The 26,933-nt window shown below is 44.0% G+C and overlaps 1 protein-coding gene across 1 annotated transcript in view; it reads right to left on the minus strand.

The window, feature by feature from the left end:
• The window catches only part of TTC27 (tetratricopeptide repeat domain 27), a 1,875,723-nt gene that overhangs the window by 1,005,621 nt on the left and 843,169 nt on the right, over positions 1–26,933 (minus strand). Inside the window, exon 7 of the mRNA XM_086926895.1 lies at positions 20,919–21,052. Coding sequence (XP_086783021.1) covers positions 20,919–21,052 — 134 coding nt within the window. The remainder of the gene's footprint in view (positions 1–20,918; positions 21,053–26,933) is intronic.

Consider the following 26,933-nt stretch of genomic DNA (forward strand, 5'->3'; position numbering starts at 1 on the left):
TAGACAGAATAAATGCACTTGCAATGGGCTTGGGTTCCTACAAACTTAATAAGACTGCTTATGAGCAACTGGAGTGAGAAGGGAGCCTACACCATATCCTTTACCACCTAAGAGCATGTTTGGAATAAATAAATGGTGTGGAACCCTCAAATTCAAAAGTAAACAAGATTACATTTTCCCTGCACAAGCGCCTTCATCCTTATCATATATCTTCCCTCCACCTACACCATTGCAATGGGGAAAAGACGCAGGCAGGAACATATAAATAAGCATTTTCAAAACATGCAATACAGTGAGTGGTTGCTTTGAACACAGAGGCCAATGGAGCCGAATCGTGACCCTTAACAGTGCCCAGAGAAAGACCTTGCTGATCCGAGGATAAAACAAAAAAGGAGTACATCCAACAATGTAGCCTGAAAAGGATCAATGTGTCGTCCTCATACCAGCCACAAGTCAAAATGGACACATCCACTGGAAGTGTGGCTAGTTTTTACGATCACATCAATAACTTCCGATGGAAAAATCACACCCACTTCCTGCTCAACCTCCAGCCACGGAGGTGTAAATTGTGAAGTTTCAGGCGCAGTACTTTGCACTGCCATTGGTACAGCAGGTCCTACCAAAGAAGGAGTCGAAGTTGAGGGAATATTCTCAGGTTCAGTAGTTTGGAGTACCAGACTCTCCAGGTCCAATTCAGGGCTATTAGGATGAGCTGTGCTCTGTCCATCTTGACCATTTTCAGGACATGTGCGATAAGTGGTAGTGGAGGTTATACGTAAGGGGGCCCAAGTACCACCAAAGCAGAACGCATCCCTGAAAGAACAAACAGATCTACCATGGGCATGACTTATTTGACAAAAATGCCATATACCACCTCCAGATGCAGGCACAACCTTTAATATGCAGAAGAGGGGACCGCAGTATCCAAAAAGGCTACCTAACCCCAAAGCCTGAGTTGTTAAATGTCTCTCCCTCCCCCCTCTGTGTATTCTGCCGTTTCTTCCTTTTCCTGGTCTCCTTTCTTTCAGTTTTTCTGACCGATGCCCGTTGGAGCGTCTTAGAAAGCTATAGAGAGTGACCTTGGATTATCTCCCTGGCCATCACCTACCCACAGTGTCTTTGGGCTGACATTCCCCTTATCTCCTTTCCGTTTCCCCCCTCGTCCTCTCCCCTCTCACTCCACCGCTCCCCTCTCACTTCACCTCTCCCCTTTCCCTCTCTAATTGTCTCTCCAGACTTTGGACCCAGTTCTTCCTAGTCTCCCTGTTATGGCTCCTTCCTCACCTCCTTTTCCTATAAATTCTCTCAACCTCGTTGTTTGTTTACTGTACCTTTCTACGCCATTTTAACTGACATAATTTGTAATGCAATCTTCCTCTGCTATAGCGCTCTGATACCTACGGGTCTAGCCAGCGCTTTATAATCCTTTTGATCTATCTTATAATGCAACATTCCCCTGGTTATGCGATCTGATACCTCAGGGTCTGGATAGCTCTATATAACCTTCCCAAATAAATTAAACCAAAAATGTTTTTTCCTGAACGCTGAGACCTGAGCAACATGGCCGATGACCAGTGGAGCTGCTTGACAGCTAATGAGGAGTCTGGCCCTGGTTTTCCCCCTTGACCGTCACCGACCCAGCCAGACATTGGGCATTGTTCGTCCTCGTCTCCCCGCTATTACTCCTTCCTCCCCTCCCTCCTTCGAATTACTGTAACATTGTTTATGTGTACTGTTCCTTACTATGCTTTTGTATTTGATGTAACTTGTAACACAATGATCCTAAATGTAAAGCGCTCTGATACCCTCTAGGGTCAAGTTTGCGCTATATAAAACTTTATAAATAAATAAATCTGTCCTTCTCTTGGGGTTACCAGTCAGGTAACGGACTGTCAAATAAATCCTGTAAGATAACTTCAGATGGAAAAATCACAACCACTTCCTGCTCAACCTCCAGCCACGGAGGTGTAAATTGTGAAGTTTCAGGCGCAGTACTTTGAACTGCCATTGGTACAGCAGGTCCTACCAAAGCAGGAGTCAAAGTTGAGGGAATATTCTCAGATTCAGTAGTTTGAAGTATCAGACTCCCCAGGTCCAATTCAGGGCTATTAGGATGAGCTGTGCTCTGTCCATCTTGACCATTTTCAGGACCTGTGAGATAAGTTGTAGTGGAGGTTATACGTAAGGAGGCCGGAGTACCACCAAAAGCAGAAAGCATCCCTGAAAGAACAAACAGATTTACCATGGGCATGACTTATTTGACAAAAATGCCATATACCACCTCCAGATGGAGGCACAACTGGTGATATGCAAAATGATGCCTAATGAAATCATCTGTCCTTGTCTTGGGGTTACCAGTCAGGTAACTGACTGTCAAATAAATCCTGTGAGATACCCTACAGTGGAATACGGAGGGGATCCATATGCTTGGGGTGTGCATCACTCAGTAGGTACCTGGGAAGGATATCAGAGAACTATAAGACATACATAGAACATAAAAGGAAACTTCCGCTTTCCTTCATTGGTTAGGTGGCCCTGTTTAAAATGATTTCCCTGCCCCGGTTCTGCTACATTATACAAACGAAACCTTATGAGATACCAAGCTCCTTCTTCTGGGGAAGGATTGATAGCATCACAAGATTTCCATTATGGGATGGAGGCCCCCCCAGAATAGAATCTCAGAAAAACTGACGAGATCGCTATATACGACGGGGCATAGCCCTACTAAACCTACAACCCTACTATTACCTAATGATTGTTAACGTCTGGGCATTGAAGAACATCAAGAACCCTCAGTGAGAGCAGACAGGGGAGCAATGTCACCCAGGGCTATCCCAGGGATCTTTATGGTGCCACTCCCCTCATAAGACACTGACCCCCAACTGCTGCCCTTATCAAAGTATGGGGGGAGGCAACTAAGGAACTAGGGTGGGGGAAAAACATCACACTGGAAACACCACTGTAGGATTCCACTTTGCAGCCAAACCTGATGACAATGGACAGGTTTAAGAAATGGGAATTTCTGGGCTATTGAAACTTGGGGACACATGGAGTCCTGAAGAACTACTCCTATTTGATGAACTCCATCAACAATATGAGCTTGCTAAAGCTCAGTGATTTTGCTACCTACAGCTTATACTTGCGCTGAGTGGGTATAGACTGCTCTTAAACTCAGCTGCAGACAACTCTCTCCTGGAGGACACATAACTAATAACCCCACTACATAAACATGCAATATCCCAAATATACAGGATACTGATCACCAACACTCCGGACTCCTTGGCGAACCTCAAATATAAACAGGAAGCTGACCTTGGAGCCCTGGAGGATGGAGAGTGGGAGATGGCCTAATGGTACCCCAGAGAGGCGGCGGGCTTCGGACTCATGCAACTAAAAATACTCCAGAGAATCTACTTTACTAGAACATGCCCATGTAAAATGGGGAGAATAGCCACTGCTACCTGTTTACAGGAATGCTAAATGTCAGGTTCCCAGATGCACACTCTCTGGAGTTGACTCAAGAGCCAGGGGTTCTGGGCTGGAGTTCAACAGCAGATATTCAGTGCCCTGAACGAGTCCCTAAAGCACAATCCATTGTTGTCTACCTTGGGGATCTGGAATGGTAAAACCCTTTCAAAACCTGCTTTACTATTCTGCAACCTTGCTTTAATGGTGGCAAACAGAGACATTATTGAGTTGTGGGGCAGTGGAAATCTTCTAAGACTATTGGTCGCACAAGATGGGCTTGCTGCACGCCTGCCAAGGAAACAATCTACCTGCTCTCAAAAGTACTAAAAAATATGTGGCCTATGGGAGGGATTCAGTTTCTGAGGACACTTGCACCTCTAGTAGGGTGTGCGACGCCCCGCATAAACATTATAAGACACTGGGCTGCCGATGCACTGCCCGCAGCCCAGGTCCTGGGCTCACTGTGCCTGACCATGAAAAGTAAAAATGCAATGCCAGGTGGTACCATGGCATATATATGTATACTGTCTCTATGTGCATATGCTACTAAGTACTTTACCTGGAGAATGGCATGCTTTTGTATTATGGATTACCATTGAAGGTTGAAACTAAATGAAATGACTAATAAAAAGAAATATATTTTGTGAGGGTCCAGCCACCCAATGGAAAGCTTCCAGACAGAGCACATGGCCCTATACAGCCCTGTTTGTTGATGTACCATATGATGGTTGCAATGTACATCAGAACCTGGACAGATATATCGCTGATAGAAGGGAGTAAAGCCCTGAGGACTATGGGATGCTGCTACTCAATCAGACTAGAGGCTTCTGATCTTCAGATGGCTTCCCCAGCACAAGCACAACACATCAGTTATGACTGTCAGTGCAGGAAGGGGCAAGAAAAGCATCTGCTAAACATCTGGTTGACATCTGCAATCCATCCATGAAGGTTCTGAGTTGCCTCGTCCTAGGCTTGGATGTTTTCAAACTGGAACCACCCGTGAAGGTGAAGGTTACACTGAAGAGCATGCATGTCCCAACAAACATGAAACACCAGCTGTATGCACAAGGCCAGAAGACCAAGAAGCCTCAGAACCACCCACACCAGAAAAAGGGCCTGTGTTTGGAACATCGGGATCAAAGCTTATAAGTTCCATAATCTCTGTGGTGGTAGGTATTCTTTCTGCACCTCCACACATCCAGGATGGTCCCTAAAACATACAGAAGGTGAGACTTTAGTTAACTGATGGAATAGCCCAAGATGGAGAGCAACAAAACCGTCATCTGCCGATGCACAGAGATTAGCTGCTGAGATGCATGCTTTGAGGATCCAGTCATCTAGGTACAGGAATATGTGCATCTTTGACCGATGAAGACAGGCTGTGATCACCAACATTACTTTTGTAAATTGATAATGCAACATCTAGACTGTGAACCAGAGGTAATGCCTGTGGTACTCCAGGACTGGCACAAGAAGTATGCATCCTGCAAGGTCAAACCTTTAAGAGGCTCCTGGGCTCAGGATCACCTTTTTGGTTTAAATCCCTGCTAAGCCTGCCATCTGCACCTTTTTACCATTGCATTCCAATCAAACACCAGGGAGAGGGCTGGATTTGGAATCAGCACCTAATTGTCCACGATTTTGGCACAGAGTTCATTGGGGTATCCGAGTCGGATTCCCAGCAGGATGATTGAGAGTGTCTTGGAGTCCTGTCTATTGTCCTGTGGTCTGTTGAGTCCATTCCTCCTGAGGATCCGACCTCCCAATTTGATTGCTTGCCTGCTCGACTCCCCAAACCCACTGCTCTCCAAGTGGGAGGCTGATGTCCAGAGAATCGCCAATCGATACCGGAGACCTCAATCCTGGTGCAGACGACCACTAGAGCAGAGTCTGTGCCTGTCATCTGAAAATTATGGCCACAGTTAACCCCACTACTGAGAAAATGGTGTGATTCTGGTCAAGTCACCTTGCCTCCTCATATTTTGCAGAGACTAGACCGTGTTGCCATGCTGACCCAGCGTCCACTCTGGAATGTTGTGGGCAAGAAGGCGGTGAACAGTTGTGCCCAACGTCCACCGATTTGTGGGCACAACCCTTCCCACTTGAGAAAAAATGGTGTGATCCTGATCATATGGTTTTCACTGAGCCAAGGTAATGATGCCTTGATGTCCCATCGTCTGCTCTGGTCTGCTGTTATGCACAGACCAACACATGATTTGTGGCACTGCCATGCTGCACCTTGTTCTCTTGGTTTAGAGGTTGAGCACAACACTTGTTGGTCCTTATTCCCCTGGCAAGGGCCACCGATGACTCCGCTGATCCCTCCCAGCTCAGAATCAGCGTGGCCAGAGGTCCTTCTTCCTTTTGAGACTCCTGGATGCTGCTGGTTCTCTGTGAAATGCTCCGCCTGATCTCCGAGTTGGTGCAGCCTATCCCCCACCGTAGGGTTATGTTTTCTCGGGATGCGGCGGTTTCTGGCCATGGCCGCTCACAATGAGGTGCAGAAGTCAACGACTGCTGTGGAGGTACAGCAGTAAGGTTCTTGTCAAGTTTGTTGCGCTCTTGTTATATTTGTACCCATTCCCTGCCAAGATCCGAGGTAACACTTCACAGCACTGCCACTCAACTGATAGATTGAGCCCATCGGCTCTTTGGGGAAAGACCCACTATCTTCTCTAAATGATAACCATCCATCCTGGCTTGATTGGGTGTGCGAGGTTGCCTGATCCCGGATCTGCCTCTAGATTGGGTCAGTGAGGATTATGACTAGGTTGCTTCTATGCTCAGGGATTGCCCTAAGTGAATCTTATTGTTTCAGTTAGATGGTGATTAGTCTGCTGGCCTTCCCACGTCTTAATGTCAGTGGCAACTGAAGTAATGCTACTCCTACCTGGTAGTATATGACCTATGGATATTACTTAGCCTTGTTTTAATTAAAACTGCAGCAGAGTGTCAGTCTGCCAGTTCTTGTTTTGGAGATCCAATGCACTCTATGCATTACATTCAGTGGTCCTGCATTGTGAGGTCAGATTGCCATTTTCATGAGCTTATGGGTTGTATGTAGGCTGAGAGATCTCCCTGCAATGCGCTGTAATATTTAATCTGGGGGTCAACTTGCAATTCAAGGCCTAAGATTTTATTGTAAGTTACTTGATTAACAGAGTGCCTTTTAACCTCTTGCAAGCCTTAGTGATGCTGGCTCTTGTGGCAAAATATTATATTCATGGCAAGATGATCTCCGGATAGTCGAGCCCGACACCCCTCCCCTCTAGTGACTTTGACACTTGGCTCCGAAGGTATGAGCCCATCCGGTCTCTCTGATGTGTGGCTCTTCGTCAGACCGGGACCTGCATGAATCGACCAATACCTTGTGATTATTAACTCCTGCTTTTGATGTTGTCCTTGTCGTGAGGAGTGTCTCACCTGTGTTTACATTGTACATCTGTACTGTATATTTCATCCCACTTTGCCCCCTTTCCGCTTTTTACGGCCACAAAAACTGACACTTGCTACGTCACCTACTGGACGTGTCCTTTTGTGATGAATGTCTCACCTATGTCTATATTGAACATTTGTATTGTATATTTCATCCCACTTTGCTTCACTCCCTGCTTACGAACGGCCACAAAAACTGACACTTGCTACATCACCTACAAGATCTAGACACGAAAAAGGTACTTCTAGGTCACTCTGAAAGGGCTTGGTATTGGATACGGATATTAAGGATAAGTACCCTCCCTGCCTCTCTAATCAGCACTGTTCACTCCTGCTCCCAAAATGTCATCCATCTTGAAATGGCCTCCATCAATTATCTCCAGCTCCCTTCTGATTACTGCACCAAGCATGGATCCTCCTCTTGCTAGCAAGATGAACAACCTATTTTTCCCTGCAGGAAATGACTCATACTTAATAAATTACCCTCCGATTTAACCAAAAATGCCATGAGAAGTCTCAAACAAAAAATCCTCCACCTTAATAAAGAAACTCTTATCATTGACCATTAGTTCTACTACACAAAGGTACCCTACTGAATGACTTCATCTTCTCTACCAAGCGACGTGCTCAATGGAAGAAACTCCTAGGTTCCTCACTCAACACAATCACCAAGAAAATTCCAAATGGCCATAAACTTACTATAGAGCCCTCCACGTTGTACACTGCAGTTGCCATCATCTCCATCTATAACAATGGCACCATGCTCATTCAATCTCCAGATTGCAATCTAGAACTCTCTGTCTATCTCTTCTTTTACCTCAAGAACAAACTAGACATAGCCACTACCCCGCCTGCTCTATCACAACTCCCCTCTGGCTCCTCTCCTCCTGACAACCCACCACTCCCACCCCCTTACTCCTCTTCCCTCCTCTCTCCCCTGGCGAACACCCATTTACCCTCGGGCATCACTGCAGTCCAACACACCCCATCCTCCAGCGATAATGCTGGCACTCCCCCCGACAACAACAATCCAACATCTTTACTTACCATCCTCCTACAGACCCCTGCAACTACACTCCCCTCAACAGGACCACTACATACACAGCCCTCGCTGAACCAACCTTTACCAAGGCTCTGACTGCAGACCCGATCTATTCTGGCCTCTCAAATGCCCTGACTCGGTTAGTACTCTACACTACTGTGCTTCCCCTTGCCATTGACTACTTTCAACACGATAATATCTGAACTGCAGCAGATTAAGGCTGTTATCCTTAAACTAGCTCATATCACCTCCAATCTTGAACACAAGTTGATCTCTCACACGACTTGCCTCCAGACTAACAACCCTCTAAATCCCAAATACCACTAACCCTCCCTACACTGGGGTCACACATCCTTGCTGGCGATGTGCATTGCACCATAACTACTCCTCACAACTCAATAGGGTAGTCGGAGAATTAGCGAACAAAGATATACTCCCTCTCATAGGCACTTATAGCCATGCTCCGGCGGTCCACACTATACCTACTAACAATATTGAGACTATCATCAATCACCCTCCTATGACATCCCACCCCAGCACTAGGTATATAAATAAAGTGAACCTCAAACAAGTTCTCATCCCTCATACATCTACGAATACCTCAAAAACTTCCCAAATGCTCATTACTCAACTGTCGTTGCAGATATAGTCGAGCTTATATCTAATTTAAATCTTGACATGCTTATACTCACTGAAACTTGGCTTAATGAATCCTCATCCCCAATTCTTGACATACTAGCCATCCCCAGCCATGGCATTGTCAGCCTAAGCTGTTCAGGGAGTGGCCTAGTCTGTATATACAGGTCCACACTATCTATGAAACAATCACAAGCTTTGACACAGCCTTCCTGTGAACACCTTAGGATCAATTTCACCACCAATGACAACTCAACTTGCTCTCATCACAAGTTATACCTCCATCCAGGAGATAACTACATGCTCATCGAACATATTGTAGAGATTATCTCATTTAATAATGAAGAACATATCAACCAGACTTCTCTAGGCGACTTCGGCATTCATTGGAACAACTTCAGTGACTATCTTATTTCAAATCCTTCCTCCAGGACCTCAACCTTATCCAAGCCTGCCACAGCTCGACCCACAGCAAAGAGTCCACCAACCTTATCCAAGCCTGCAACAGCCCAACCCTTAGCAAAGAGACCACCAACCTTATCCAATCCTGCAACAGCCCAACCCATGACAAAGAGGCCACCTTCGATTTAATCACAGCTAAAGAGAACTCCAAACAAATTGAATCTATCCTACCTCGTTACTGGATGGACCACCAAAGCCTCCTCTTCCACATCTCAGAAAGGACACTTATCACTGAGGACCAACCTGTGAAAGCCAAACATGAATGCACTCACTATGCCGGCTCTTAGTAACAACATCCTGCTCCCACCCCCCTCCATGTATGACGCTCATGACCTCACTGATTTTCTGAATTCCATGTAAAAAATCATAGACTCCCTTACCTCAAAACAACCAAAGAGAATCCTGTCTAAAACAATCACAACTGTAACCTTAACAAGGAATGACAGTACCTCGGACTTGCAGAGCAAGCATGGAGACATACCCCCTCTCTGTCCAAATTCAAACTCCTATGACAAAGACAGAGCACCGGCAATAGGCATATCAGGAACAAACCGAAAAAGCGACCCCACATGCTCAGACAACAAATCACTACCCAACTGCGAAACCTGTGCCTCCTTCTATGCACAGAAAACCATGCCAATCACAACCGATATCCAGAACACTAAGAAACATCTACCTTGCAAACCCCACCTGGACCCTACCCCTCTCAGTTACGAAGAATGCCCAAGAAACCATTCACTAACACCTAAAAATAACACTGCTTGATCTAGCTTTGAAACCTTTGAGGAAAATGACATCTTAAAATTGACCTTGCTGAAATACTCCAACCACTAAAACGATCCCCTTCTCCAGTGGTGTAACACAGGCCCCCTTCACGTACCTTCTAGGGGGTAACGTTTTGTGACGATTGGGTGAAGCATGTCCTTCTCTCAGAGTTCCACTCATAAGGGAGAGTGGTCACGCATCCTGCATGTGTGTAATGGCACCTATTAGTAACATAAGTACATGACCCAGTTTGTCATGTAAATGACATGTCCAACTTTGCAAGTTAAAAACATCTTCCTCCTTTGGAGAGAACAGGGAGATCATTTATGTTAATCAAACTGTTTGGCATGTTTCTTCTTCCACTGACTCACTCTCTTTGCATCTGGTTGTATAACACTACCATGCATGCCCAAACAAGGCATTCCTTAACAACGTGGTCGGCACAACAAATGCATCTTAACCGTGCATTACTTTACCACACAAGTCTCTACAACAACTTGCCTTAGGGAAGGCTCTGGACTATGGAACAGTACAATTTACTATTCCAACTCCAGTACGTGCAACAGTAGGGAAAGCGTTAGACTTTAAAGTCCAACGCTGCTTTACCTAAGATCAGTGGCGTAACAAAGGCCCCCGCAGCCCCCACGGTGCAGAGGGGCCCCTAGCTCCACGTTGCCCCCTCAGCACAGTACCCAGGCCTAAGAGCTGAGTGTGGTCGGAGGAGGCCCCCTCCATGTCCTTTGCAGGGGGCCCCCTCAAGTTTCGTTACGCCACTGCCCTTTCCTCCAAACTCCTCACTGAGTTTATTCATCTCTGGCTTCCCTTATGGACTAGGATAATCAATGCAACAGACACCCAAGGCTCCATACCCGACTGCCTCAAAAGTGGCCAGGTTACTCTTAGCCACACAAAAAACAACTCTGACCAGCAAGTTTAGCAAAACCCTTTGAAAAATGTGTGCACTAACATCTATGCAATCAAATCAAGAAATGTCAACTCCTCAACAAATATCAATCTGATTTCCGAACAGGCCACAGACTGAAAATGCCCTGGCCCACGTTATTGAGGATGCTCTATGCTCACTCGACCTATACATGAAGCCCCTAACTGAAATCCTCAAACTTGCCCACATAACCTGCCCCATGTATGCAAATGACACACAACTCTACATAAAAATCGCCTCCCTCTATGACATCAATATCCTCAAAAACACAACATGGTGTACTCTTAACTACCTCAAACTTAATGCCTTAAAAGCAGAATTCTTACTGATCTCATCGCTTGCCATTTCCCTTATTATCAAAGACTAGCTCCCACAGCTTACTGCCCTGAAATATCTCGCACATCACTGACTCTGCCAAATCCCTAGATATAATCTAGGACAATGCCTTCTCCATGCAAAAAAAAGAAATCAGTGCCGCCATCAGAGGAGATATCCATCAACTGCATCCGCTAAGGAAATTATAGCCTTCCTTCCCCTAGGCAGCCCTCAAAACAGCAGTTCAAACTCTTGTGTTATCAAAATTAGATTATAGTAGCACTGCCCTTGTTGGCCCCTCAAAAATCTAAACTTGCACCATTGAAGGCTACTATGAAAGCAGCCGCTAGGCTCCTCACTGGAACAAAATAAAAAAATCATATCACCCCTGACTTCCGATCCCTCAAACGGCTACCCTATGGGGCTAGTATCCATCTGAAAATGACATGCATGACCCATAAAGTGCTGTAGGTCATTCATAAAGTAGGTTGTTCATCTTGATAGCAAGAGGAGGATCCATGCTGGGTGCAGTAGGCAGGAGGGAGCTGGAGTGAACAATGCAGACTAGAGAGGCAGGGAGGGTGCTTATCCTTAATATCCGTATCATATACCAAGCCCTTTCAGAGTGACCAAGAAGTCTCTTTTCCGTGTCTAGATCCAGTAGGTGATGTAGCAAGTGTCAGTTTTTGTGGCCGTTAAAAAACAGGGATTGGAGCAAAGTAGGATGAATTATACAATACAAATGTTCAATATGAACAGGACACGTCCAGCAGGTGACGTAGCAAGTGTCAGCTTTTGTGGTAGTACCCTCTCTTACCTGACCCAAAACTGACCCTAATTGGTGCAAACAGATTCTCCAGAAGTAGAAACTCCTTACTACTCAAGCCATAAAAAATCAACAAGAAAACCTACAACCGATCCTTTTCCGGAGCTGCCCACAAAATCTGGAACTCTCTCCTTCCTGAGATAAGATTCAACCCATCAACCTTCAGGAAATAAGTAAAATGTCTACTGTTCAACCATTTCCTCTCACACTGAGGACATACCTCCCTCTCCTCATGAGTGCCTCAATCCTGCCTGTTTGTTGTTGCTTAGTATCACGCCAATGCACATACCCCTGTGCTCATCACTGATTTCCTGCTTTCCCCAGCCTTCTACATACCGTTCTCATGCCAGTTTGATTGACTGTGTTCTTGCCAGTTTGATTGACTGTGTTCTTGCCTCTCATGCCAGTTTGATTGACTGTGTTCTTGCCTCTCATCTTACTATTTTCTTATGTAAATATTGTCCTCATGTCTTACACTTTGTTTTTGTATACTGCCTACCTTTTTGTACCATACCTTCCAGTGTTACTCTTGGAAAGAGCTCTGTCACCTGAAAGGATCTTGTTCGCGCTATATAAAACTCTAAATAAATAAATTAATAAATATGTAATGACACCATCCAGTGTCCAGGATTCAAAGCACATGTGCCAGCATCATCAATGTGAACTTGTCCTTCCTTAGGAAATCGTTCAGAAACCTGAGGTCTAAGATAAGTCTTAATTCCCTGTCCATATTGGGTATAAGAAAGTAATAGAAGAAACAGCCTGTGCCTTTCTCTACCGCTGGCACCATCTCGATTGCACTCTTAGCAAGCAAAGACAAAACGTCTGCGGACAGGATAGCAGTATGATCCACCAACACTTGACTTACCTCTATGGGGATCAGCGGAGGAGAGTACAAAAGAGGAAGGTTGGAGCCAAAAATGTAGCAACAATTTGAAGAACCCACTGGTAAAAAGTAATGGTGCCAACGTTTGTAAAGAAAGGGGGGAACCCCTGACGGTAGTTCCTAAATCAGGGTGTATCAAATACTTGTGATCAATAACAATTTAGGAACGTGATAATTATCTTAGCGGACCTGAAGAGCATACACAAAATGACATACATGTACAATGTATTCCAAAAATATATAAGTTTTATTTAGTTTATAAATTAGTCATATTCGAAAAAAGGAGGGGGGTGTTTTCAATAAATACATACAAAATAGCAATAGCCTCTGTGTCAGATGATGCAAATTTTTTTGCATAAATTAATTACTTCAATTGTTTTGTTACAGAGGATATAATAATTTGTTTTCTTTTTCTAAAGTTCATTAAACATTTACTAAATCCTATACAAAGTGCAAAATGCTACTAGAAATTAGAACAACATGATTTTAGGCATGGCTTTTCTATACATTAATTCCAAAAAGTAATGGTGCATCAGGCAACACAAAATTAACCCTGCCTCCTATCAACCTAAAAGACTGAGTGAGGGGGAACTAAAGTGGTTCTGCAGTACATGCAGCAGGTGAGAGACAAAGAAGAGGGGTGTGGGCCATAACCTCTACCACTGCCTTTGCCTCTGCCTTTAGAGCTACAAAAGCACCGGACAGCCTGCTGAATTCCTCCGACAATAGTTGAGGACTCCTGAATAGCCCAAGAATTGCCTTTGTTTGGTGGGGAAACTGGTAAGTAGGCAAATCAGACCCAGTAGAACCCTGCTGCCCTTGAAGTGCTCTAATGAAGAATCCACCTTATCCCCAATGAGCCTGGCTTTATTAAAGGGCATGGCCATTAAGGAGGCCTGGACATTACCAGAAAATGCAGTTGCCTGCACCCAAGCATGTTGCCATAACAATAGTGATACCCATTGTGCATACAACAGAATCCGTGGTATCCAGACCCGCTATCAAAATATAGTTGGCCATCTTACATGGTTAGTGCAAGTTTCTGAAGTCTTCAGGGAGGTGGGGTAAAATGTCATTCACCATATCCCACACAGCATGGGTATAGCAAATCAAAAGGCATACAGCATTCAAAAGTCAGAAGAGCCAAAGAAGCTGAAGAGAACATGTTTGCTTAAAGCATCAATTCACTTGGACTTCCCGTCAGGGGAGGTAATGGAAAATGGAAAATAGGTTGGCATGATCTTGCTAGCAGAAGCTTGTACAACTAGGCTTCCGGGAACAATATAATGTGTTAAGAAGGATTGGTCCCCAGGAGCAGATCTGTAACAATCGCCCATCTCACTGGAGGACCAGTAGAAGACTTAAACCAAGCCTCAGTAAGGCAATCATTCAGTGTGCCATTGAACAGAGGTAAGGGCTGAGAAGTAGAAAGCCTGCTAGTAAAATCTCCATTAACAGATTGGTTTTAACATCAACAGTAGGGAGATACAAGTCCAGGACTTCCAGAAATGTGTGAACCACCACTAGTAAAGACGCACTATAATCTGTGGGAGGACCAAAGGAAGAGTTGGGGTAGTTTCAGCTGAACTGACCATGCCACTATCATTTGCAAATACATTTAGAGGCTTCATCTAGATGGTGGTGGGGAGAGAAGTTGATCTGCCACATCATTGTTCAAGATCTGGGTGGCCTGATAAGGGCCACAGCCAGTGCTTGAGTCAGAGCTGAAAAGGACCTCCTCTAAGGTAAGGGAAAGATAAGAGAACTGGCAGTGAAAGATTCGTCGATTGAACACTACTCGGAGGCCCTAATGCATCCTGTGGTCCCAAATGCGCATGAGATGTAACTTCTTTAAAAAACTGCAGACAAGCCTTCTATAAAATCTTCCATTTACCGAGACGTTGACGATGGCCTGGATCGGAATTGGATCGGAGTCTGAAGCCATGGCAAGAGTCAACAATTTAGGGCACTGGCTGTGCGATCTCTCTCTAGAGTGGGGACAGTGGGAAATGGGTATAATAATAATAATAATCCTGTATTTGTAAAGCGCACAGCTACCCATAGGTTTCCCGGCGCTGGGGGCCGTCGGGAAGATTAAGCAAGCTATTGCCCAGAGTTACATGGTGCTGGGCAGACCCCTGCCGTCGGTGCTGGGGATCGAACCGTGATCCCCAGTGTCCGGGGTCAGTCGCCTTGGCCGCTACGCCACACCTCTTCCACCGCTGCGCCACACCTCTTCCACAGCTTGGGGTTATTTTGTTACCACTGGGACTTGGCCCTCGATTTTTTTTCAGGTGAAATTATGCTGGCAAACCTGTTATGTGTAATTCCCCCCAAAAATGCTATTAAGTCACATGGTAAAATTTTAGCACGGGGAAAGGGGAACAACGTGACCAGAACAGAACAGGAGCAGCTGTTGTTCAGGGCAAGTGTGTATCTTGCACAATTTGTTTCGAACAGTCCTCATATCCAAACGGGCACAAGGATGTATTTCACTGTCAAATATATTCCTAAACAACAATTTGACATTTCACGTAATTTTGCGAATTTTCTGCAGCATTTGCATAATTACACTTAAGCAGTTCCTCTGTGGATTTCATAAGTGAATACTCAATGGTAACTATATGCCACTGCTCCAAAACTACTGTGCATTTCTTAATCAGTACAACCTGTTATGTAAGGCACACTCTCTGCTTGCAAGAATACCTTGTCATAGAGTGAAGCTTTTTTTCTAGCAAAGTTTGAAAACATAGGATTGGCACAGTGCCATCCACGCCGAGCTAGAAAGGAACTAAGTATTTTTCCAGTTCTCCAGCAAAGTCGTTAAAAATAGGATCAGCAAAGTGCTATCCACGCTAGGCTGTATAATGACAAAAGCCTTTTACCACTCCAGGCACAGTATTACAGCTTTGGAATGCGCCTGGAGTGCTGAAAGGCTTTTTTTATTGAGCATTTAAAGTTATAAACAACAACATAACATAGCCATGATCATACAGAGTAATCTGTTACATTATTTATGTAAATAATCCCTCCATTGCTCCAGAGTCCCCCACAGCAAGAGCACAATATGTAGAAACCGCTTCTCCTGATACATATTTCACATGCTTATATTATACAACCTCTTTGGACAGCAAATACACAGTAAAGAGTTCCCATACATCCCGGGTCCTGGAAGCCTGTGAAAGTCCTTCAGCATAACATGTAAGTTGGTCCCGACAATAAGTCATTTCTCTGATCCAATAGGCTTTTGTCATTTTACAGCTCTTCGTGGATGACACTGTATTAATCCTGTATTTATTGACTCTGCTGTTGGCAAAAGACTTTGTCCCTTTCTAGCTCCGTGTAGATAGCACTGAGCCAATCCTATGCTTAAAAACTTTGCTACAAAAACAGGCATTTGAGGTGAGCAGATTCAGAGTGTCGCTGGTGAGTTCTCTTAAATGGCGTTCCGTAAAATGGAAGTTTGTTAGATACCATTCTCAAAGTAAATACATTATTTGTAATAAAATTATTTTAAAAAGTCAGGGCAAAAGTATGAAAGCACTGCTATGTTATGATTTGCATAGTCTATAAGAGGCTTGCTGGTACTATAGTACAAATCAGCATTTTTAGTCAACTGACCCTTGTTATATTTCCAATGCTATTGTATTACTCAGTTAAAAAAATGTATTCTGTTACACTTACTACATCGTCTTTTTTCTGTTTACATTCAGTAGATAATCTGACACCTGGACTACCAACTGCAAACCAAATTTTTTTTTTTAATTTTTTTAAATACAGTTTGATGCAGGCACGTACACCTTCTGCCCCACATAGCCATGACTCTTTCCCACGTTACCATTTAAGGGATTACATAGCCCTTCCCGAACATTATAAGGAAATTTCAAGTCACCAACAAGTTCCATGATCATATAAAGAAACGAAGCCCAAGGCAGAGTTCCTTTATAAGGTTATGGAACCCGGATTTGACTTGCAATATTCTCATCATGTACCCCAGGGGTACGTTTATTACTTATGTTATAATACGTGGTCACACCATCACCTTTCTCACACACCAAGTACAACTTTGGTACAAAGTTCTTTCATATGAAAGAGAAAGCATGTTTTCAACATTGAAAAATAAAATAGAATCTCCAATGCAAAAGTAAACACATCAATACAGCTGTTAGATATGAGTTTCAAAGAGAAATTTGAATCAGTTTACTTCAAGTCCATTTAAAAAAACTTGTTGCACAGAATGTGTAGAAACTTGCAGAAAGATTATAACTTTTCTACAATTATTGTGGAGTGCAAAAATTAAACATGAAACAAAATATTTTGCTAACAGTGGTTAGATATATTTGCATACCCAAAGAACTATAGCATAAGGGTAATACCACTAATTGTTGTACCGAGCACAAATACATTGGTGCTTCTTCAGTATCAGTCCCAATGTGGTGTAAAACTGATTGTAACCCAGATTAGAATTCAGTCAAATCATTAAGCATACAATGATACCGGAGCACACTCAATCATTACGTAAGTATGTGCGCCCTAAGTGCACCAGGTATGCCCAGAAATGGGTCATGGGGTCACTGTGCCACTGGATTCAATCTAGCCTAGCTAACGAGGGGTGATACCCCAAAACCGGTTCCAGAATGCTTGTTTACAGACCAGGAAGGAGCTGGCCTGGCAGGTCGGGCTGGACTGTTCCCATGGGGAGCAGGGTCAAAATGGATTTGCATGTTGGTAGGTCCAAACTGGGGTGGAATAGTGGGCAAAAAAACGATGGATTGGAATGCGACCCAAGATATCACCAGAGGCTGAGATTAATTCAAGCATTCCACCATCACCTTGTTACTTTTGCTTTAGATGAATATTCTCAGTATTCATAAAAATAAACCACAAGAAGTACAAATCACGGAGATCCCAGCACTTGCACTTTGGTAGATTGCTATATGCATAGAATGTTATATGATGTCTTTAAATATTCGAAGTGTCCCAGATTTTAGGAAGGCTACAAAACCAATAAAGTAAAGACTGAAATAATATTATGTAATTGTCAGGCAGAAAGTCTATTTCCCGAAATACAATGCTGTGTGCATATTCAACCTAAACGTTTTTTGGGCGGGGTTAGATTTACTGAAAATATAAGTGATCTTTACAGCTTGAAATATGAACCCCAAGAGTAAAAATACCACTTGCAAGATGGAAGCCGTTATCACTTACTTCTTTGCAGTTCTTCCATTGCTTATTTTTTCTTCTTTGACATACCATGTGTCCTATAGTCAACCTTTTTTAAGGAAATAAAATCTATGATTTCACTTTTCTTATGGTGAGACTCTAATCTTAGAATGACCCTAAGCATTTCGTATAGATGTGTGGAAGAAGAGGTGTAGCAACCCCCAATTTAAAAACATTATCTTGCACCCTTTGCACAGGCATGCATTTAGATTCAGAAGGGTGCTCACATTGCATATGTATTTTGAAAATGACCTGAAGAACATGATGTTGAAAGAGAATAAGATCAAAGTTATTTTAAGATTGATAGGGGCCGGCCGAGCACTTTGTCAGGGCCAGTTTTGGTTCCCAATCCGGCCCGGATTAGTATCCATAATGATATATGTATTTTCATTTATGGATTTCTTTTCTTGTTTGATTAATCATGCCTTCAAATTCAAAAATAAAAAATAGAAAGTAAAAAGGGACCCGAACATATCAATTTCTACCCCAGTGTCACAAAGGGTCTCATACTATCCTTAACCAACCTTTTCTAAATCTTCTTGGGAACCTCCATAAGTTGCCAACAAGCCAATTTGCTATCACTCATGAAAACTGATCTTTTATAGGTGCATCTATCTTATTTACTCTACCGAACAACAACATTCCACACGAAGTGTAACTTTTTAATTCACTGCACCCACCACCAAATTCTACTCTCCAACAATTGATATCTGTGAGTTATGGACAAAGACTGGTGTTGGTAATTGGCGAGCTCTAAAACAGTCCATTAAGCGTGCAGAAACCGACAGCATAAAATTAAATTGTTCCTCTTAGTGGCAAATAAAAAAAGATGCCCAGGAATCCCTCTGGAACAACTGATATTTAGAGGGGAAAAAGGCAAGTCCAGAAAATGAAGAGCCAGATTAAGAGTTAAGCAAACCGAAATAAAACTCGATCCGAGTTAGCCATGCTCTGCATATTAGTCCTCAATCTGGAGACAAATACACTGAACATTAATGGTTTCATGTAATCTCTGCAAATATTTCTTTGAAGGGGGGGGGGAAAGGTTATCCTCCACAATGTGAGTCTGCAAGCTAGTGCCTATCCCACCTTCAGTGACAAACTCCTGCAGCTATGCTCACGCAAAGATAAACATTGATTCTGGCATCTTGTGTCAAGTGCTTGCTCTTTTGGAAAATGAGAAACAAACATGAAATTAAGATCTTGATGGGGAGAGATTTTCTCTGGAGCAAACTAAGAGATGCCTATGACTAGTTCAAATGTTTCCCAGCTATCTGGCACCCCAGGGGTGTCCAATGTTGGTCCAGTTATGTGTATTCAATTGAGCATTCTCCAAGAAAATTAGCCCCTATCCGATTCACTTTATGCAGACGTATTTTATGTGGATAACCTGAAAACTTGTTATGGATTCAACCCTCCTGAACCTAAATTGGGCACTGCTGATGTAACGTCTTCATAAAGATCTGCACTTTGGGAAATGAGGAGAGGCCTTGAGCGTCCTCAAGATGTACTCAAATCGGCCTGCGTGAATTCTATTTGCATCTTGCTCACAGCAATACTTTTTGAACATGGTAATGAACAGCTGCCTTAAATCACAGGTTCTCACAGGCGTCTCTCCTAAGCTGCTCCTGCAGAGTAGTTCTTTGGGACTGAAACTAAAACTATCACTCTGACCATCAGGGCTCGAGTCGGGGGTACACGCGGGTGGACAGCGTACACATACCCTTTTCACAAGGTGGACGCTGTCCACCCTGCCAAGAAGTTGAACCCACTCGAAAATATGCTGAACACGTACTGGCGTAATTTTGAGACACGGGGATACATTCAGTAGCGCCTGCTCGTTATCTGCTTTCCTTCTGAGCAGCAACGTCTATACTGGGAGAGTGGTTTTGTCATTTGAGACTCCACCTGGGCCATAACAGAGGCCGAATTTAAGGGCCCATTTGGCCTTCTTTTGTCCGAAGTATCCAGGCCGGGGCCTGCCTCTAGCCTCACACTTAGATGTAAATGCAGAGGAAGGGAAACAAAAGCAGCAGCATGTTAGCACTGCAAAGGCGCATGAGAGGCACAATTTTGACTTTGTTGGGACCCCCATCTATAATAACCATTCATGCACTGTAAGAATGTCAGATGCGTTACTCTGTCCCAATGCAAAATAACTATTTAAATACCAGTATTTTGTATTTGTTTTACAGCGGTATTCATTCCAATATAGGGTGCCAGATTACATTACAGCAAACATACACATTATATTGACAATAAATCACACGTTTGTAAATCATTGCACAGGATAGGTTACATAAGACAGTGAGGGTTACTGGGTGTAGGAGTCATATCCTTCAGAGCTCACTCTGTTATAATAGAAGTATTACAATGCAACTGTGTGTTACAAAAATATCTCTGTGTTCAAAGCAGTAACCCACTTACTTACCTATCTACATAAAATAAAATCTGCCATCTGCATGTTACATGATGTGCTTTGCAGGAGGTGCATTAACCCTGTATGCTCCTTTAAGTCAAAACTAGGACTAGACAAAAACAGATCTTTCCATCAAATGTGTTAACCACCAGGGAGCTAAAGCAATCACATCTACACGGAAATGTACTGCACATGGAATATTACGGCTGGTTAGGCTGGCAGCAGAATTAGTTTGTCAATCCTTGGGTAATGGAACCTGTCACGCGCAGTCATGTCACTTCCTGTGATGTCGCTTCCTGTGATGTCACTTCCTGCAATGCCACAACCCTGTGATGTGACTTCCTGCGATGCCACGCGCCGTGATGTCACTTCCTGTGCTACTACCTATCTTGGAGTCCCCCACTTCTTTTTTTAGGACTTGTGCCCTGATGACTATTATGGACAAGGCAACAGCAGCACCACCACCTACATAGAGAGAGAGAGCTTTGGCATAAATACCTTTGGTAACATTTCCACTGGAGTAGGCGCTGGGGTCAGCTCCTTGAGACTGAGGACGTCTTCTTTGCGCTGTACATCGAGAACCAGCTGAGCCAAAAAGTTTTCTTGAAACTGGGTTCGCTTTCCCAGGGCACCTGGTAGAAAGCAAAAATATTTAAAAGTAAATTCATCGGCCCTCGAACGCTAGTAAGTGTTTCATAATACTCCGTCGGCAAGTTTTGAGTACAGAACGCAAATATGACTGTATTCCATTCCCCAAAATCATTCACAATAAATTAAAATCCAATTTCACTGTACATCCTGTTCTCCTCTATCAAGATGGCCGTTCATTACATTACAACCCCTTAAGGGTATTCAGTGCATCTTGGCATTGGCCCATAAAGGAAAATCGTGGGGCTGACACCTTCGGCTCTCAATTTCCATTTCCCTTTCTTAGCACCATTCAATCACGTGGCCTGAAATAATCCACGTAGGGTCAACGAACACATGCTCCCAGAACATAAACGTAATACGGCTTTCTCGTTAATATTTCACAGCAGTAAGTATTGTTGATTAGCGGCTTCTACTTTACATATGAAACATGCCAGGAAGTTCCAATCTTTTACAAGGAAATGTTGGGAAGTTTATAATGCGATTACGTACGTGCGCATGTGGCCGGATCCACGTGTCCAAAATCGCCTGAGTTCTAATTGGAGTTAGGCACTATGCTCTAAAGAGTGAGCAGATTCGACTCACCGCATCTCAAAAACTTAACAGACTTCCTTTGTCAGCATAAGAACTAGGTGTTTCAAATTGTCCATAACCACTTGCCACCCAACAAGTCTGTTAACTACTTGTCACAAAATGTCCACTTGTTGCACGCCATATGTGAAGTACGGCGATCACAGAAAGCTAACCACACCCTTCGACTCCCATGTCATATAATAACAGCTTTGCTATTGGACTTTATTGTTCACACTTACGTTGAATGGTATGGTCCACGCCTCTGCCCGAGGCTTGACCCTGCAAGCAGACTGGAGAGAATGGGGATGGACCATCATACTTATATACACCATGTCGTTAGTGCATCCAGTAGGAGACTACTGTTGCGCCCCAACCATATGGCGTTTGAAACCTAGGACAAGGCTACTAGATTCCTGGGATGTCAGGTTAGTCAAACAGCCGCTACTTTGGTTGGGGTGACTACGTGCTACGGGAGGTTAGGAAGCTTTCTCGGTTCCGCCAATCACTAGTGTAACAAAACTTGAGGGGGACCCTGCAAACTATGTGAAGGGGCCCTCCTACAGGACTCAACAGAGGCTCTCTGGCCAGAGTACTGTGCTGAGGGGGCCCCCTGAAGCTTGTGGGCCCCCAACACTGCGGGAGCTGTGGGGGCCTATGGTACGCATCTGCCGCCAATGGGATAACGAAGGCATTTCTACAATTGGTGACATAAGAGACACAGGAGGGGTAATGCTGTTCAACACCCTGCAGCAAGAATTCCAACTGTGCCACACACAAATATATAGGTATCTACAACTACATCACACTTTACAGGCTGAGAAAATAGACTGGACTTTGAACCCCGACAGCAGTCCTTAAGTATCCACGTTACTGGGAGAAGAAGAGCGGACTACTAAAGTGGTCTCCCAGATATACTGCATACTTATTAATAACAAACCAGACACGCTCCTCTGACTCTGAGGGACCTGGAAAAGGGACTTGAGACCCACGGAGACAGTGGAGTGGAAAGGATGGTTGTCCTGATACACCTTGAGAAGTCACCATTAAGTCCACATTGCGACTCATCCAGCTGACAATCCTTTACAGAATGTTTTATCATAGGAGCAGGCTATATGGAATGCAAAGAGGCCCTAGCGTTCAATGCCTACACTGTGGGTTGCAAGAAGGCACGTTTATACGTACCCCTTAGGGCTGCTCCAATGCAAGTAAATACTGGAGCACCATTGTCAGTGAGCTGGAAGCCATTCTGGAGGTGGCCATCCCGCAACCCTGCAGTTCATCCTCCTGGGAATCCTTTGTGATGTGGATCCCCCACACGCTCAGTTCCTAGGTTGTCACTTAGGATTCATGCTTTCTAAAAGAGACATCGCTCTTTTCTGGGGAGGGTCAACTATAACCACTAAGCGGCACTGGAGTGTAGGTATGGAAATTTGCAAAGAGATGGAGATGTGGTTTACACCGGATGACGTTGATCCCAAAAATTTGACAGAGAAAGACAGAAGAAGCGAGCCATTTGGATAGATGGTAAACAGGATATGCTCCAGGGGAGGGTCAAACACGATATGTCCAAGGTGGGGCAAGGAAAGCCATTGAATAAGAAACAAGCAACCAATGGTAAACTAAGGGGCTGTGAGCCCATGTAAGTTCTTGGTAAACCTACAAAAGATTTTTTGCAACCAGAAAGCTTGCACTGCCTGGTAGGTTCGACCTAAAAAGGCAGTAAAAGGGGAGCACTTGCAAAATTAATTGCTTTGTAATTTGCAAGAACAAATATAAATCGAGGTAGAATGGCTGATGTTAGACATGTGTGTGTGAGGATTCCTTGGGGCCCAGAGAGTGTCAGAAACTGGTAAAATGTCCTGTTGAGGACAAATATTTGAGGCCTAGATACAAAGTTCAGACACGTTAAAATATGTAGCTGAACAGAACATGGATGGGTATCTCAGCAGATAATGTTTTCAAGATGAACATTGGCAATGAACTGCCACAAGCTATCTTCCCATCTAATTTCTGTGGAAACCACAAGCTAGACAGCAGACTGCTTTCACTTAACTGTGTCATAACAAGCAGGTATGTGATCTTCCGCAGGGCTAACGTAGCAAATTATCAGAATGAGATACTACAGGAGGGTATGGATACAGAGCACCAGAAATAGGCAGGGGCAGAGGAAGGCAGAGTGGTTGATGTAAAGGTGGGGCTACCAAGAGGTGGTGTTTAACAACTGGGAGAGCTACTGTCCGAATTGCAAAGGGTGTTGGGCTGAGGTGCAAGCCAGGAGGGAGCTGGAACAGAGTGATAGGATTGCAGCAAAGATTGGAGTTCACTCTTCTGAGTATCCTTCAAATGTTGGTTACACTGAGACAAGAATTTTCTGGAAGAGTAGTGAGTTCAGCTCTTTTGTAAAGCTGAAAAGGGATGGTGCCTGTGGCATCTGTCAGGTGAAGTAGGAAATGCAGTAGTAGCAACCGGCAGCCTCTCAAAGCAGGTGTAGGAGGGCAATCCAAGATATGTAAGGCCTACAATAGACACATACGATGACCCAAACCCCTAGAGCATGGGCTCCCTCTGCACCCAGTTCCAGCCACCACGTTAAATTCAGGAACTTTTGTGGACTTCATTAAACAACACTCAAAGATATATCTAACCAGAAGGCACACATCGATGTGCTGTTCCTCAATAAAGTGCGATTTCACATTAGACTAATCTGAACTGAGATAACATGCGCACTGTAATCTGTTGAGCTGTGCATCGCTGTTCTAACCTGTCAAGATGAACGGTCTATCGTCATAAGAGAACTGGGTTTGAGGTACGTCGACACTCTGCTTAACCTGCCCTTTAACATCGCTAGAATGTCTGCTCCACGTAGAAGGTCAATATCCAACATAAATAATGTACACAACTGAGCTCATATAGGCACTATAATCTGACACACCATTGTCACTTTTGAACCTGTGGTATCACCTGTCTGGATGTTCTGTTGTCATGGGAGAAATGCATGACTACTTGTGCTTGCTAGGAGTGCTTAGTATGACTCAATGCACATTGAAGCACTTCATTTCACACTTGTTTGCAAATTTCTCTGGCAACAATCTTTCCTTCCCCTAAAGCTACAGATTGATGGAAAAATTAAAAGTGCACATAGAGAACACCAGTAGTATTTAGCCTGCATTGTCGATGTAAACACCAAGGTGTCAGGGAACTCACAATACAAGTTAACATTTGTACACTGAGCAGTAACTGAATTACCCCGCCACCTGCTGCTATCACCCACCACATCCACCCTCTACAGAAGTTTTCAAAGGGAACTTTTGATGAGCATAAAACCTGCAGCATTCCCAGCACCCAGAAAAATAACTGTAAAGAGCACTCCAAATAAGTCAACCCCAAACCTGAAAAGCCAAAAGAAAATATTTATGAACAGGATCCCAGATCTATATTTTGACAAGCGTCTGCTCAATACAGCAGGATGGAATCCCATATACAAACGGGAACACATTTGACATATTTTAAACAATGCCAGAGCCCAGAACTCAACCTACTTCAACATGGTGTAAAGAAATACTGGATATATTTCTATCTTTCGTTAAAAAAAATTCTGAGTCCAGGATAAAAACTAAGATGCAGTATAAGAGCAGAGACTTATGAAAGAAGAGCCTAGGCAGGCAACCAATGCATCAGCATGGTGGAAAAATAAAGGGGCAGATTTACAAGCCCCTTGCGCTACGTTTACGCCGCCTTGCGTGACGCAACAGCGGCGTAAACGTGGCGCATCCCTGCGAGGCATTTACAACGTGACGCATCTAGGGAGATGCGTCACGTTATAAAGGTCAGCGCCACAATTGGGGTGTTCCCACGCAGGGTGGGCGTTCCGGCGCCTGTGCGCCTCGCAAAAGTGCCTGCGTGAAATCTACAAGATTTCACGCAGGCACTTCCACGACGATGCTACGTCAATTCCTTACGCCTGCTTCAAGCAGGCGTAAGGACTGACGCAGCATGTTAAGTATTGGGCGGCCCTGAGCATTGCTGGAGTTGCGTCGCGTTTGCGACGCGACTCCAGCGATGCGCCGCCCTTACGTCACGAGATGCGTCACGCATCTGCCTACCATTGCGCCGCGGTGAGCCGCATTGTAAATGCGTCACATCTGCCGTGACGCAAGTGTAGTTTTGCGTGACACATTTGTTGTGCTGCATCTCTGCTGATATGCAGAGATGCGCCAGAACTCTTAAATATGCCCCAAAAAGCCTAGAGCAAGCAACAAATCATATGACACAGACCTTCAGAACAAAAGCTGAGGGGGCTATAAAGATCAAGTAGTGATAAAGGGAAGACAAAGAGAAGTGTAGGAAAATCCCATGCACCCAAACCATTCGGACCCAGATGACACTGACCGACCTGAAACACTTCTAGACAAACTCTCAGCAGTGAAAGCGTTAGTCACTGAGCCAGTCTACTGGTTAGAGGAACAAATCTTTATAACCTTGCAATGGGTCGTCACTGTTTAATTGTCTTTTGGAAGGCTCACCCGGAGGACTAGCAATTACCAGAAGAAGTCTTGTAGACATTGTATTCAGTTTATTTAATTCTGACGAAAACCTGAATTAAACAAGCCTCATCCCTCAAATATTTTCAAATGAACCAATCTTGGAAATTGCCCTTCCCGCCAAAATAAACCCCAGCTCTTTTTTCAGGATTATACAGATGTCCAGCCCTCCCCATTTCCTCTCCTCTTCGTCATTCTCCAACTCCCCTACCCATATAACGAAATTTTCTCTCTATCCCCACCCCTACTCCTTCCCATAACTACTCCGCCTATCTACATAGTCACTGAAGCAGCTCATCCACTGCATGCTGCTTATCAACTCTACACCCAGCTATATCATAGTACTTCTACCAACAACTAAATCCTATTTCCATTGCCCCTTCCCTGTACCTTTTCCAATACCCTATTGCTTGTACCTTACCATATCACTTATAACTTCTACCTGTATCTAAATAACTCCACCTGTGCTTATTCTCTAGTATAGCTACCTATACCATAGTACTTCTGCCAATACCCTGCCAACACCACCGCCTGCTGTTATATACCCTAATTAGTCTACTCTTAACTATACCTATCACCTCCTCCCAAATCTCTACCTTTATAATCTTCCTCTACATAGTACTTGGTCCCACAAACCCTACCTATACACTAGAACATACACATGAACAGCTTTATTCCTATGTACTCTAGTGCCTCAATGTCGAACTTTCCCTTAGTGACTCCTACCTAAACACAATTACTCACCCACTAC

This window comes from Lissotriton vulgaris, chromosome 6 (genome assembly GCF_964263255.1).
Source record: "Lissotriton vulgaris chromosome 6, aLisVul1.2, whole genome shotgun sequence".
Taxonomy (NCBI): domain Eukaryota; kingdom Metazoa; phylum Chordata; class Amphibia; order Caudata; family Salamandridae; genus Lissotriton; species Lissotriton vulgaris.